This window comes from Myotis davidii, unplaced genomic scaffold (assembly GCF_000327345.1).
Source record: "Myotis davidii unplaced genomic scaffold, ASM32734v1 scaffold3272, whole genome shotgun sequence".
NCBI lineage: Eukaryota > Metazoa > Chordata > Mammalia > Chiroptera > Vespertilionidae > Myotis > Myotis davidii.
Window position 1 is genome coordinate 61,337 of NW_006283304.1, and position 14,827 is coordinate 76,163.

The window sequence follows — 14,827 nt, forward strand, 5'->3', positions numbered from 1 at the left end:
TTGGTAGAACATTGAAATATGGGAATTTGTTCCCAGCATTCCCTAAGAAACAAATTTTCTGTTAGGGAACCCAGCTGACAGTGCATTGGAATGAAGGCTGTGATCGGCAAACATAGTTTCCTAGGCACATAAACACTGAGAAACAGAAAGCACCTCAGATAATTGGTTTAAACACTTTATATGCAGCAGATATGGGATTTAAAATAACATTCTCAAGTTAAACTGAAAACGTCACTATGTAAATGCCACAACTAACTCACGTGAAAGAGTAAATATCAGTCTTGCAAATTGGTTTTTCTAAAGGGCACTCAAAGGCATAAAATTGCACGTTGCTTTCTAAAGAAATAGCTTCCTCTCTATCAATTTTATCAATCTTCTCTGTGTTGATAGAAAACCCATGGATCAGCATATGTTTTGGAATTTCTGAATCACTGACTTTTAAAAAAAAATTTATTGAATGTATTGGGGTGACATTGGTTAATAAAATTCTATACACATCATCTCTGGATTGTATCATGTGTTCACCATCCCCAGTTCAAGTCTCCCTCTATCACCATTTATACCCCCATAACCTCTTCAATTCCCCCCCGCTTCTCCCTTCCTCTGGTAATTACTATACTGTTGTCTGTATCTATGAGGTGCAATTTGTTTGTTTTTTGCTTCATCGCTTCACCTCTACAACAGCATGAATGGACCTGGGGAGTATTATGCTAAGTAAAATAAGCCAGTCAGAGAAAGACAAGTACCATATGATTTCACTCATGTGTGGAATCTAATGAACAAATTAAACTAACAAAATAGAAACAGACTCATAGAGAACAGACTGACTGCTGTCCGAGGGGAGGGGGTTGTAGGGCTGGTGAAAAAGATGGATGATTGATTTTTAAAGCCTCAAAAGCATTTGTTCTCCACCTACTTAGAAACATCATAGGAGCCATTGCTGCCAATAAAAACAACATGACTCTAACCACAAAACTGCACCACTTCAAAAAGAGGATGGATGCACCATTTACCACACTGTCAGTACACACCTGTGTTGGTCCTCCCGCTACCTGCCAGGGGGAGGTCATGTCAGCAGGTGTCACTGAGAACAAGTACAGAATGGCTTAATAAAAAAAAATAAAGCATTTTCTTGGACAATCTACTGAATAGAAAATATATACCAATGAAATATCTGATAAGGGTTTAATATCCAAAATATATAAGGATTTCATACAACTTACCCCCAAAACAAACAATCTGGTTAAAAAATAAAAACAGGCCCTAGCTGGTTTGGCTCAGTGGCTAGAGCATCGGCCTGTGGACTGAAGGGTCCCAGGTTCGATTCCGGCCAAGGGCATGTACCTTGGTTGCAGGCACATCCCCAGTAGGAGGTATGCAGGAGGCAGCTGATCGATGTTTCTCTCTCATCGATGTTTCTAACTCTATCCCTCTCCCTTCCTCTCTGTAAAAAATCAATAAAATACAGTTTTAAAAAAACAGGCAGAAAAACCTGAATAGACATTTCTCCAAAGAGAAAATGGTTAATAGACATATGAAAAGATGCTCATCACTAATTGTCAGAAAAATGCAATTAAAATCACACGCCTACCAGCACATTCCCTGTTGTTCCCCAGCAAGTCTCTCTCTCTTTCTTTCTTTTTTAATAATATATTTGTATTGACTTCAGAGAGGAAGAGAGAGAGGGAGAGAGAGAGAGAGAAGAGCATCAATGATGAGAGAGAATCATTGATCAACTGCCTCCAGCACACGTCCCAATGTGGATCAAGCCTACAACCTGGGCATACGCCCTGACCAGGAACCAAACCATGACCTCCTTGTTCATAGGTAGATGCTTAATCACTGAGCCATTCCAGTCAAACTTAATTGATATTTTTAAAGTATTTTTTTCCCAAAACAGCAGCATATACATTTTTTCAAGAGCACATGGAACATTCTCTAGACTAGACCACAGTTTAAGACATGACACACGTCTCAAATTCAAGAAGATTGAAATTACATCAAGCATCTTCTTCAAACACAATAATATGAAACTAGAAATTAATTTCAATAAAATAATTGAAACCCAGACCAACACATGGAGGCTCAGTAACATGTCCCTTCCCAGAGCACTCATATTAAATAAGAAATGAACTCTTGAGACAATGGAATGATGCATGTTAACTGATCTAGCTGAAGTTGATCTTGATTCTCCAATTCCCTTAAACCACCTGTTTTTGTTGAAGAAGATACCACCACCCCTCCTGCATATATACATCTAAGGAACTCAACCGTCTTCTGCATAAAAGGCTCAGTGGTTACACCTGGGGCAATTTTTCCATCACCTGACTTTATTTCTAGGCCTACAACAGAAAATAGATGGCAATGTACACTGGATAAAGAGGTATAAGAGGTGTTCTGAGATAGCTTAAACACACACACACACAACACAACACGACACTAAAAAGCCTACCAATTTTTATCATTGGGAGTTGGGGACCATATACTTGAGAGAATTATAAAGATCTTAAGCCAAGGGTGAAGACACATATATCTCAATCTAGTAAAATTCACTGATGTAGGAGTATCCCCCTGGGATTCAGAATTTAATAGATTGGTTCATGTATCCAGAAATGGGATTGATAGTCTGCTAGAGTGAGTAATTAAAGACTAAACTTAAATTAACATTGACTCATGGTCAATAATTTGGAAATGCCACAGTTTTTGAAACACACCATAAAGGAATTAACCCAACGACTCTGGGAAATGAATGTGTTGGAATGATAAAAACAAAAACTATAGACAACCTCCTCAGCCCCTAGCCATCACTGCCCAGGGGACCTGATGCATTTGTAAAATGTATTGGTGATAGGAATATCAACACCCTTAAAGAGTTCTATAATAATCTCCATCAGTAGACCAGAGATGAGAGCGTGAACACTGCAGAGGATCTCCCTTATTCTGATTTTGCTAGACTGGGTTCCAGAATCGTCATGAATAACCCCTCATTTGCCATTTAAAGTGTGACAACTGTATTCTGTTGCATTATACCCATTGTTGCTAATTGCAAAGACTAAAGACAGTTGGTTTGCTAAGTGGCACTGAAAAAAATTCTGACCCAAGTGGCACTACTTTTTCCAAATGTTTTTGACTAAAGAAGTTATACACAGTTTGTAGGCTCACTTTTAAGAGATGGCTAACATTAATACTGTACATATTTTACAGGTCAGATACATAGTCTAAAAGTTTATACAATAAGTTTAAGGACTAGTAACTCTAAGAATGTCAGGTACAAAAATACCTCTCTCCACCCAAGTACTTGTGACAGCATTTTGGGTTCTATATACAAAATAATTCTGTTTCTCTGCTGGGTTAAGTATGTAATATTAAGAATGTCAGAAATTATTGAAAAAACACAATTCATTAAAGTTCTATTACGATAATTCTGACCTTTTTATTTTTGGTCATCATACAAATAAAATCATGTTGCTTTGTCTTATTTCTTCACATATCATGATTGTGAGAATTGGATGCTGTTTTTTAATTTGTCATTTAGAAGTTTTGTATTTTAGGACATTTTTTGGTTTATGGAAAAATTGCACAGAAAATAGTGCTCCCATATATACCCCGACAAAATATCCCTATTATTAACATCTTAAATTGCTATGCTACAATTAAAGCAATATTGATACATTAATATTAACCAAAGTCCATAGTTTACATGGGGCTTCACTCTCTGTATTATACAGTTCTATAGTTTTTCACAAATGTATAATGTTATATATCCACTATTATAACACACAGAAAAATTTCAGCATCCTAAAAATGTCCTCAGATTTACCTATTCATCCCTCTCTTCCTCCCGCAAACCATTGGCAACCACTGTCTCTATAGTTTTGCTTTTTCCAGAATGTCATGTAGTTGGAATCATATAATATATGGCCCTTTTCAACTGGCTTCTTTCACTTGGCAATATGCATATAAGATTTCTCAATGTCCTTTTATGTCAGGATAGCTTTTTCCCCCTATATTTTTATTGTTTTACCAATATTATGCTATCTTGATACTATAGCATTACAGTGTCTTGAAGTCAGGTGGTATCAGTCCTTCAACTTTATTCCTTTCTTCCAATATGTTTTAAAATTTAGATTTTATTTTTATTCAGATAAAGTGAGGCCAACAGATCAGGATTGTCATTTTAAAAAAACTTTATTACACACAGCTTCCGGGAGGGGGTATTCCATGCCACTCAGGGCTATGACAGGGAACGCCAAGTTTAGTCACAGACAACCAGAGCAAGGGGAACTGAGAGACAGCCTTTTTGTGTTTTGTGTTTTGGGGTTTTTAAAAATATATATATTTTTATTGATTTCAGAGAGGAAGGAAGAGGGAGAGAGAGAGATGGACACATCAATGATGAGAGGGAATTATCGATCGGCTATCTCCTGCATGCCCCCTACTGGGGATCCAGCCCGCAACCCATGCATATGCCCTTGACTGGAATTGAACCTGGGACCCTTCAATCTGCAGACCAATGCTCTATCCACTGAGCCAAACCAGCTAGGACCTTTTTGTGGTTTTTATGTGAATGACAAAGGCAGGGCAAGCAGGCTAAACAGATTTAGGATTAGCTAGTTTGAATAGTTTCAGTGAACTTCCGTGTGTAGAGCTTGTCCCCAGAGGTCTGATGCTTGGTCAGGGGTGATTGGACAGGGGAATAGTGTAAAAGCTGGAAAAAGCAGAATGTTGAGGGTTTGGACTCTGGATTGGTTAGTGTTCGTATTAAAGGCATGCTCTAAAGAAAGAGAGAGGGAGATGAATCTCCATCGGAGTCTAAATATATAAGACTTAAAGACACAGAAGAAAAATGTCCTTTTGCTACCAAAGAATTTAACTTCTCTGCCGCTGGTGGGAGCTTGGCTCTGGGGACTCCGCTGACACGAGCACTTTCAGAAGCCCCCATGGGAGAAAGGGAGGTGGTAAAAGACTTTATTTGCGCTGAGTTACATTCCTCAGGCTCCAAAGTCCCTTGCCCCTTAACCCAGCCCTGAGAAAGGTACAGCTGGGGCTCCAGAAGAGCCAGAAGCTAGGCCAGAGTCCAGAGCTTCCGTTCCATGGTGAAGCTGGTCCCGTCCATTCAGTCAGATGAAGTCCATTAATCTACTGCGTGGGTCCCACACAATGGATTAATGCATTTGTCTTGAGATTTCAATTGAACAATCCCGGGAAGCTTCCATGAGAAACAGGCATAAGAATTCGAGTTTGAAGGATCACTAAACATGTGGCCAAAGCAGAAAAGAGGTTATCACCAGTTGGGGGTTGGCGGGAGGACAGGTTTCCAAGGAGTCAGGTTCTCTATCAGGATACGGTGTTGTTGTTTTTTTTTTTAAAAAAAAATCCACTTTGTTTAAGCAGAGAAATTTACAATAGCTCAGATTTGAAAATTGCCCAAGTGTCTATCAGTAGATGAGTGGATAAAAAAACTGTGGTACATCTACACCATGGAATAATACATGGCTGTAAAGAAGAAAGCACTCTTATCATTTGCAACAGCATGGAGGGACCTGGAGAGCATTACGCTAAGCGAAATAAGCCAGAAATAAGCCAGTCAGAGAAAGACAAGTATCACATGATCTCACTCATATGTAGAATCTAATGAACAAAATAAACTGATGAACAAAATAGACCCAGAGACATGGAAGCATGGAACAGACTGATGAATTTCAGATGGAAGGCGTGGGTGAGAGAATGGGGGGTGGTGATTAATGGGGGAACATGCATAACCCATAGACACAGACAATAGTGTGGTGAAGGTTTGGGAGAGGCAGGTTGCAGGTTGGAGGGGGTCAATGGGAAAAAAAGGGAGGACATCTGTAATACTTTCTACAATAAAAATACAGACAAGAATTTTATACATCAGGTAAAACAAATGCCATCAGAATTTGCTTAGGTTTATTTTTACTTTCTTCAAGAATCTGTTTTTCATCCATGATTTCTGTGCCAAGTAGAGCTGATTTCCTAAACTCCTGGGTTCTTGGATGTTGGCTCCTGTGGGAAAGGCAAGGCTGGGTGCCTGGGGAGAGCAGATGTTCCAGTTTGAGCTGTGGGAGAAGAAGAGAATCTTGATCTCAAAGAAAGGAGATCTAGAAAGGGGGGAAGGGTGACAAGGCCAACCTGTACCTTAACGGAGCAGATCTGTCTTTTTGCATCTGTGATAACATGTCCTTGAAATGTCTGGGTAACTTGTAACTTCCCTTTTTCCAGACCCCTTGGGGCACACCCTAATGTGCCTGGGCGCCAGGACAGATACCACAAATTCCTTCATTGCTATTGGTATCATATTAATTGATATGCACCCACCTAAGTGTCTATCATTTTACTTTTGATCTAATCCAGAGGTTCCCCCTCGACCATTTGCTTTCTCCCGCCTCTCTAATTTATCAGTGGATTTCAAGTAACCCACCTATGTCCCCTTCTTTGATTGCAAGGTATAAAGTAGATGAAAACCCGCCATTCTCTGGAGCACTATCCCAATCCATTGAGATACTGCTTCCCGGCAATTGTTGACAGTTTGGCTCAAATAAACTCACAAAAATTCTTTTAAAAAAAAAAAAAAGAAAAAGAAAGAATGGGGGAAGAAAGAAAACAATAGAGGAGGTAGTTGAAGAAACAGAACAAGAAAATCTCACCTCTGCGTTTGAAACCACGGGCCAACCACAACCAACATAACCAGGGTAACCATTATAGCCGAGCAGATCAGTATCAGGAGGACGGGGTATCCGTCTGGTTGGGGATAAAATAAGAATGCCAACTTATGAAGTGTCTCTATTCTACCTCAGGTAATGCTTCTTGTTTCCCAGGGTGGGGCCTTCCACGAGTTTTCCTCTGTATTTTCTAGAGCCCTCCTCTCCGTTCTTCCTGGTCTATGTCCCTGATCTCACCCCTCTCTCTCTTTTTTGTACTAAATCATTAGAGCCCTCTTTTTGTTTCTCTTTACTACCTCTAATCCTCTCCTGTTTTCTTTGCTTTCCTTCTTCACCCTTCTTTACTTGGATTTTCCCACTTTCATCCTCAGTGCTTAGCATTCCTATTCATTTCCCCAGGTGCTCATTCACTAGCCCTGGAACTATGGGAAGACTCTCATTTCCCCCAGGGCCCTGGTTCATCCTCACCCCAGTGGATGATTAGATCATGGCCTCCGAGGCTGCTGTGTTTCACTCGACAAGTCAGGCCAGTTGCCTCTCGAGCTGCCACGTCCAGGGTCACTCGCAGATACCATGTTCTGTCAGCATTGGGCAGGACTTCGCCTTGCTGAGTGCCCGGCTGCACCTTCTCACCGCGCATCCACCGCACCCACACAGGTTTGGGGTGAAAGCCAGACACATGGCACACCAGCAGCAGACGCCCAGGACCAGGACTAGTGCCTTTGGACACCCAAGCCTCTGGCTTCACTGGAAAGATGAGAAGAAGTGGACTTAGTGAGTCAGCTACCTCAGCAGTTGGAGTAACCACTTCTTTCTCTTGTCTTGGAAACAACACTCATCCCCTAGCCTCTTATTATGTGTTTCGAAGAGATGATAACGAGCTACAAACTCAAATACAAGAACGAAAGCACGAAGGATGTGAGGGGAGAGGAAGTTGGGCTGACCTTGCCGTTCCAGTTCTGACTTCCCTGCTGCGGCGATGCCAGCCAGAAAGCGAGGGCAGGTGTTACCTAGAAGGTTCTTCACAATTTCTTTGATAATTCGGTAGCGATTGAGCAGTTTGCAGACATTCTGAGCCCGACTTCCTGCTCCTGGAGATGGCTTCCAGGAATATCCTTGGAAACTCAGGAAATCTGATCCTTGATATGCCCCATTTAAGAAGGTTTCTGGGGCCTTCCCAGGATGTATTGTACAGCCGGATGATATCTGGATCACAAAGGGATCTGAGGGGGACAAACTAGAGAGCGTCAGTATGGAAAGACTTGTTGGGAAGGAAAGTAAACAATCCATAAAGTAAAGGGAATCAAAGGAAGAAAAATATTCTGGCGAATCACATGGGATACTCGTGCTGGGATGAAAAGGGGAGGGGGTAATTGTGGGAAGAAAATGTGAAGAGAATAAAGGTATGTAAAAATAATGAGTCTGACAAGTATCACATGATCTCACTCATATGTGGATCTAAGGTACAAAACAAACTGAAGAATGGAGTGGATCCAGAGACATGGAAGCGTGGAACAGAGTTCAGAATCTTGGAGGGAAGGCGGGGGAGGGTGAGTGGGTGGGAAATAATCAACCAAGAACCTTGTATGCATATATGCATGGCTCATGGCCACAGACAATGGGACAGTGGGGGGCTGGGGAAGGTGCAGGTAGGCTGGAGGGAGTCAATGGAGGAAATGGGTACATATGTAATACTTTCAACAATAAAGAATTGTTATTTTAAAAAATAATAATTAATTTGAAAAGGCTAGACGGGAAGACTTAGAAATATAGCTGACTTGTCAGAAAGAGCTTACTTGGGAGGCTTGGGTTAGGGTTAGGCCATGTGAACACTCAGACCAGGAAGAAAGGAGAGCAGATCCTGGCTGGGAAAAGCTGAGTCTGAGGCTAAGGGTGAGGAAAGAACATCAAAAGGAGACAGCTATTCCAAGGAGCCAGAAAATGAGGTACATTCACGGGTGTAGGTCCTTCTGTGTTTGTGGTGGGGTGAGGTAGAGTGGGAATGATGGTGAAGGATGAAGCAAAGAGGAGAGAGTGAGTGAAGGGAGACAGAAAAAAAGGTCGGGAAGGTTGAATGAAGGTCAGAACCCATATACCATCTTCACCCGCCAGGCAAAAACCAGCTTGGAATAACAAACTCACATTCAAACTGAAACCGACTGGAATACGCCTGCACTTCCTGGGGAAATCTATGGAAGTACAGCTGCAATAGCACTTGGATGCTCTCCAACTCCTCCTTGCTAAAATTACCCTGGGACCAGGGCAACTGATAGACGATGGTGCCCAAGACACTGTCCCAGCGATGAGTCTGCACTTCGCCCAGCCAGCCTGAGCTCTGGGTGTTCGCCCAGCTGTGGTTGGCAAAGGAGGAGATCTGGATCATGTGAAAGGAGAGGGGTTCCTCTCCTGCTAGATGATGGGGTTCGAGGACGTGGCCCGCTGAGAGACAGAGAAATGACAATGAAGAGAGGGTGAAAGGATGGGAGAAGAAGGGCTCATCTAGGAAAAAATAAATGCAGGAAAGTTTGCACATATTCTCATCTCCCCTTCCCCCCTGATCCAGTTTCTTCTCCCCAAAGTCAGAGAGAGAAACTGAGCCTGGGGTCAAGGATATGTTGCCCAGAACTAGCCTGGCATGCAGATTACAAGGGCACCCAGGGGGAGCATTACTCCCTGCCCCCAGATCCTCCCCAGAACCTTTCTCCACCCTGCTATGCCCGACCACAGGTATCTTTCCATCTGGGTTCCCCTTACCCTCTGGGCTTGGCACTGGGCAGAGAATTCCCTTGAAGAGCAAGGGCAGAAGCAGCAGCAGCAGCATTGAAGCTTGTTGGGTAAAGGATGCCGCAGCAGGACCAGTGTTCCTCAGAACTCAGAGACCAGCTTCCCTTCAAACCCTCCCGTGCTCTTATGTAACTTCCCCTGCCACACAGACACACCTCTCCCTCTGCTCACTTCTCTGTCAGAGAAACCCTGCTCCCTCCCTCCCTCACCACAGCCTCCCACAAGGTCTCGTATTTCCCCTCCATCTCTATCACTGTGGGGCCTCCACATTTTCTTCCTGCTCCTGTCTGTGTCCTAACCTCCCCGTGGTGCCAACAAACATAAAATGAGACTGGCTTCCAACAAGGTCTGCAGTCTGTGGTCTGGCTGGACAATTATGTCCCTCTTGGCCTTGGAGAAATCAAGCCCATACTTGGGTTCCCATATCCTTTTCTACAGAAAGAGGTGATAGAAGGTCCTTGGCAGTGCCCAGTGGCCTTGCCAGCAGTGCCCCCACTCCTCATCTCTCTGTGGTCTCCTCCTCCTCCTATCAGCTTCCCAGCCTTCCTTTCTTCTTTATCTTCTCTGTATTATTTTACCTACCCATCATTTTTTCCTCTGGAGTCTACTGTCATTCTTATCATGACCTTGCCTGTTCTCCTTATCCCCTTCCAGGGGTAGGCAAATTTTTTGACTCGAGGGCCACAGTGGGGTCTTAAACTGGACCGGAGGGCCGGAACAAAAGCATGGAGGGAGTGTTTGTGTGAACTAATATAAAATCAAAGTAAACATCATTACGTAAAAGGGTACGGGCTTTTTTTTTTTTTTAGTTTTGTTCATTTCAAATGGGCCGGATCCGGCCCGCGGGCCATAGTTTGCCCACGGCTGCCTTAGACTCTCTACATCTTTTTATTCTGCTCTTTACAAAAATATCTTTAGAACACACTAGGCGCCGAAACCGGTTTGGCTCAGTGGATAGCTCTCCATATTCCCTAGTGGAAAGGGAGCAGCAGTAGCAATACAGATGATGGGATAATCTAAGGAAGGTGCACTTCTCAGTTTCCCCAGTTACACAAACTGTCGCTGTTAAAGGGACCCATGAGTGGGATTGACCCGGAGGTAGTGAGCTGATACACAGACATTTTCACTCATGTTGTGTGAGTGGGTCTGTAGGGAATACACAGGGAGAGGCCTGGGATCCCCATTCTACCCTAAATGAGTTGAGTGTGTCCACAGGTGCTCTGAGTTTGAAGAGCAGCCATGCAGCTTTCTGTTCACAGTTCATCGCCCGGGAGCACTGGTGTCCCCTGGGTGGTATTTGATTAGAGAGGAGTTTTATGGCCAACAGATATAGGAAAAGATGCTCAACTTCGCTAATTAAAAGGATATGCAAATTAAAATCACAATGGGTTATCACCTCACACTTGTTAGAATAGCTATTATCAACAAGACAAGAAATAACTTGAGCTGGAGAGGGTGTAGAGGAGAAGAAACCCTCATACACTGCTGGCAAAAATGTGAATTTGTACAGCCACTCTGGAAACAGTATGGAGTTTCCTCAAAAAAAAAAATAATAATAGAGGTCAGAGAAATGGGGAGTGAGAGGCCCCCTTGGCTTCTCCTCTTGAAGTTTCAGCTACTTAAACAGCTGTAATTCAACAAAGAATTCCCTTCTCAACACACAAACACATCTGAGAGATCTGCACAATGAAGCATCTGAAGGTGGGCAAGGGGAGCAAACCAGGAGGTGGGAGAGAGAAGAGCTAAGATGGTGCCGGGGATGAATCCCTGAGCTTGCAACCTGAAGCTCACTGTGAGTCTCAGCCCAGGGAGGGAAGGAGTTACTAGTAGGTTGTCACTGGCACTCCCTTCAGACAGGAACAGAGAAATACAGTGAGCATTCCTAGGGAAGTGGTCAGTGTATGCTGCAGCTGAACCCAGTGACCTGGGCAAGCACAAAGAACAGAGGGCTGGTCATGGTTGTCTGGCAATTGGCATTTCAGACAGAGAAACAGAAAGTCACCAAACCTGGCCACCTCCCGTCACCCTCCCAGAGCTACAGCAGGGCCCAGAAGAAGCTGTAGCAGTGAGTGTGGGATTGCAGAGTGCATTATCTGCAAACCTGACAGCTAATACTACAGAAACATTTTTTTCCCTCAGCAAGGTCTGCACTCTGCACCCATTTCCAGGGTCAGTGGAGATACAAAGGGGAGTCCACTGAGGTCTGCCAGTCAACATCAGTGGATATAAAGCAACAAAGGTAGCAGCCTGCTTCTCCCAGCTAAGCCCACACCCACCCATTGTGGCTGAACTGCCGGCAGTGTCTAGCTTCAGGAAACAGCACAGGGATTTTACAGATTGGGGAACCTAATGCCCACTCCATTGCTTTGCAGAGTTTGTCCCCTGAGACTGAAGTGACCTAGACACAGAAAAGATGTCCAAATTCCCAGGACATTTTCCACCAACTCACAGAAATCTGAAAAGCCAAAGAAGTTCAAGAGAACTTAAAAACCTGTGACTCCTACTAGAAATCATTAGAAAGACTTTTCTTGAATAAATCTACTAGGGCAGTGGTTGGCAAACTCATTAGTCAACAGAGCCCAATATCAACAGTACTTCTTCAAAATAGACTTGCCCAGACCGAAAACTGACTTCTGTGCAGGGGCCACGAAGTTTCAATCGCGCTGTAAGCATGCCCGCACGTGGTATTTTGTGGAAGAGCCACACTCAAGAGGCCAAAGAGCCGCATGTGGCTTGCAAGCCGCAGTTTGCCGACCATGGTAATGCCATGCATACATCGATACCTAGACAAAAAAGAAACCCATCAAACACCATGAATAACCAAGGTAAGGAGGCAGCTCAGAAAGAAAAATTTTTAAATCTTGAGAAAATAAATTTAAAGACATAAAAACATGTGATTTAAGTGAAAAATAATTCAGTATTGCAGTTACAAAAAACTCAACAAGATATAAGAAAACACAGATGGGCAATTTAATGAATCCAGAAATAAAATCAATGAACAAAACTAGTACTTTACCAACAAGATTAAAACTTTTTAATAAGAACCACATAGATATTCTGGAGATGAAAAACTCAATAAAGTACATAAAGAATGAACAAGCGATCTTAAGAAATGGACTTGTCCAGATGAAGGAAAGAATTAGTGCTAGTAAGACAGAAATCTAGAAATGATGCAGGGTAAAGAAGAGAGATACTGGAAAAAAATTTTAATGAAAGAACTCTATAAGAACTATCTGACTCCATCAGAAAGAACAATATAAGAATAATGGGCATATCAGGAAAAAAAGAAGAAAGGGAAAAGGAAACAACCTACTCCAAAAAATAGAGTTAGTGAGAATTTTCCAAACCTATGGAAAGAACTAAATCCTTAAATCGCAGAAGCAAATAGAACACCTAATTACCTCCATTCAAAAATGCCTTACTTAAGGCACATTATATTAAAACTGTCAAAAATTAATGACAATGAAAGAATTACCAAGGTAGCCGAGAAAAGAAGACAGTAACTACAAAGGAAATCTCATTAGAATCATCAGATTTCTCAGAAGAAACCCTACAAAGGAGGAGAACTGGGAATAAAATATTCAAAGTACTTAAAGAGAGAAATTACCAGCCAAGAATAATATACCCAGCAAAGTTATCCTTTAGATATGAAGGAGAAAGAAAAAATTTTCTAGACAGACAGCAGTTGAGGGAATTTGCCACAGAAGACCTCCATTGCAAGAAATACTCAAGGGGGTTAATATAACTGAAACAAAGAACAAAAGGTCACAAAACTACATGGAGATTACCCACAGGCAGACAGAAGCATGATATCACAACCCTTTTTTAGAACAGGATACTGTACACTTAAATATCACACAAAGGCAAAAGCAGGTAATAGCATTTTTAAAAAGGAAGAAGACAAAAACTACTTGAATGCAGAAATGAACACACAACAGTAGTAGGGATAATTTATGACAACAAATAAAACATAAAAAAAGAGAAGTAAAAGAATGAATTTGCAAAGCAGGATGGTAATTAGATGCATTCAGAAGAAAAAAGAATACTATTTACAGGCTTATGTAAAATTTTTCTTTTACATAAATCTAGTGGTAACCAGTCACACACACACAAAAAAGACACCCAGAACTAAATATAATTGGACTAAGCTCACTAATAAAAAAGGCATAGATTTGATAAAAAACAAAACCAACCTAAACATATGCTGCCTTCAGGAGACACATCTCAGCTGCAAAAACAAACATAGACTAACTGAAAGGGAAAAAAAAAAAATAACTCTCCAAGCAAATGACATCAATAGGAAAGAAGGTATAGCATTACCTATATCTGACAAAATACATTTCAAGATAAAAAAGGTACCAAAAGACAAAGATTTACATTTTATAATGATAAAGAGAACAATATATTAAGAAGACATAACACTTCTCAATATCTATGCACTCAATCAAGGAGGACCAATATATAAAGCAACTACTAACAGCACTAAAAAAAAACAACAAAAAAAAACACTAACAAAAACCCAATTAACATAGAGGACTTCAATATCCCATTGACAGCTATGATAGATCAGAAAAACAGAAAATGGCCTTAAATGAAACACTAGATCAAATGAACATAATTCACATATACTGAGCCTTTCACCCCAGAGCATATGAGAATATATGTTCTTCTCTAGTGCACATGAAACATTATCAAGGATACACCACATATCAGAGTATAAGCTAGTCTTAATAAATTTAAGAAGATTGAAATTATGTCAAGCATTTTCTCTGACTACAATGTTTTCACATTGAAAACCAACTATAAAAAGGCAGAAAACACAGACACAAATATATGGACATTAAACAACATGCTACTAGAAATGACTGGGTCAAGAAAGAAATAAGAGGAGAGATCAAAAGTTATATAGAGAAAATACAACATGTAAAAACTTTTAGAATGAAGCAGAAGTAGTAATGAGAAATGTTTATTTCACTACAAGCCTATCTTTTAAAAAACACAGTAAGAATCTCAAATTTGGGAAAACCAAGATGGCGGCATAGGTTAACGCCGGAGATTGCTGCCTTGAACAACCAAATCAAAATACACCTAAAAGACGGAACGGACATCATCCAGAACCACAGGAAGGCTGGCTGAGTGGAAGCTCTACAACTAGGAGGAAAGAGAATATCATACCCAGACTCAGAGGAGGCGCAGTGCTGAAGTGAAACACTCAGGTGCGGAGTGCGCGTGGAGCGGGCTGGCAGCGGAGGGCGCGGTTGTTTTCAATCAGGAGGGAGCTTCAGACTCTGAGCTCCAGAGCAGGGGAGTTTCTAGTGACCCAGACGCAAACGGGAGAAGCGGGACTGTCTGGCTTCGGT

The 14,827-nt window shown here is 41.8% G+C and overlaps 1 protein-coding gene across 1 annotated transcript; it reads right to left on the reverse strand.

The window, feature by feature from the left end:
• Positions 1 to 5,904: 5,904 nt before the first annotated feature.
• LOC102773856 (T-cell surface glycoprotein CD1e, membrane-associated) lies at positions 5,905 to 9,517 on the reverse strand. Its single transcript, XM_006753528.2, has 6 exons — positions 9,438 to 9,517; positions 8,826 to 9,122; positions 7,628 to 7,906; positions 7,152 to 7,430; positions 6,669 to 6,762; positions 5,905 to 6,080 (listed from the first exon to the last, which is right to left on the reverse strand). The coding sequence occupies exons 1-6, from the start codon at positions 9,502 to 9,504 to the stop codon at positions 5,915 to 5,917; spliced, it is 1,182 nt and encodes a 393-aa protein (XP_006753591.1). The 5' UTR covers positions 9,505 to 9,517; the 3' UTR covers positions 5,905 to 5,914.
• Positions 9,518 to 14,827: the final 5,310 nt, after the last annotated feature.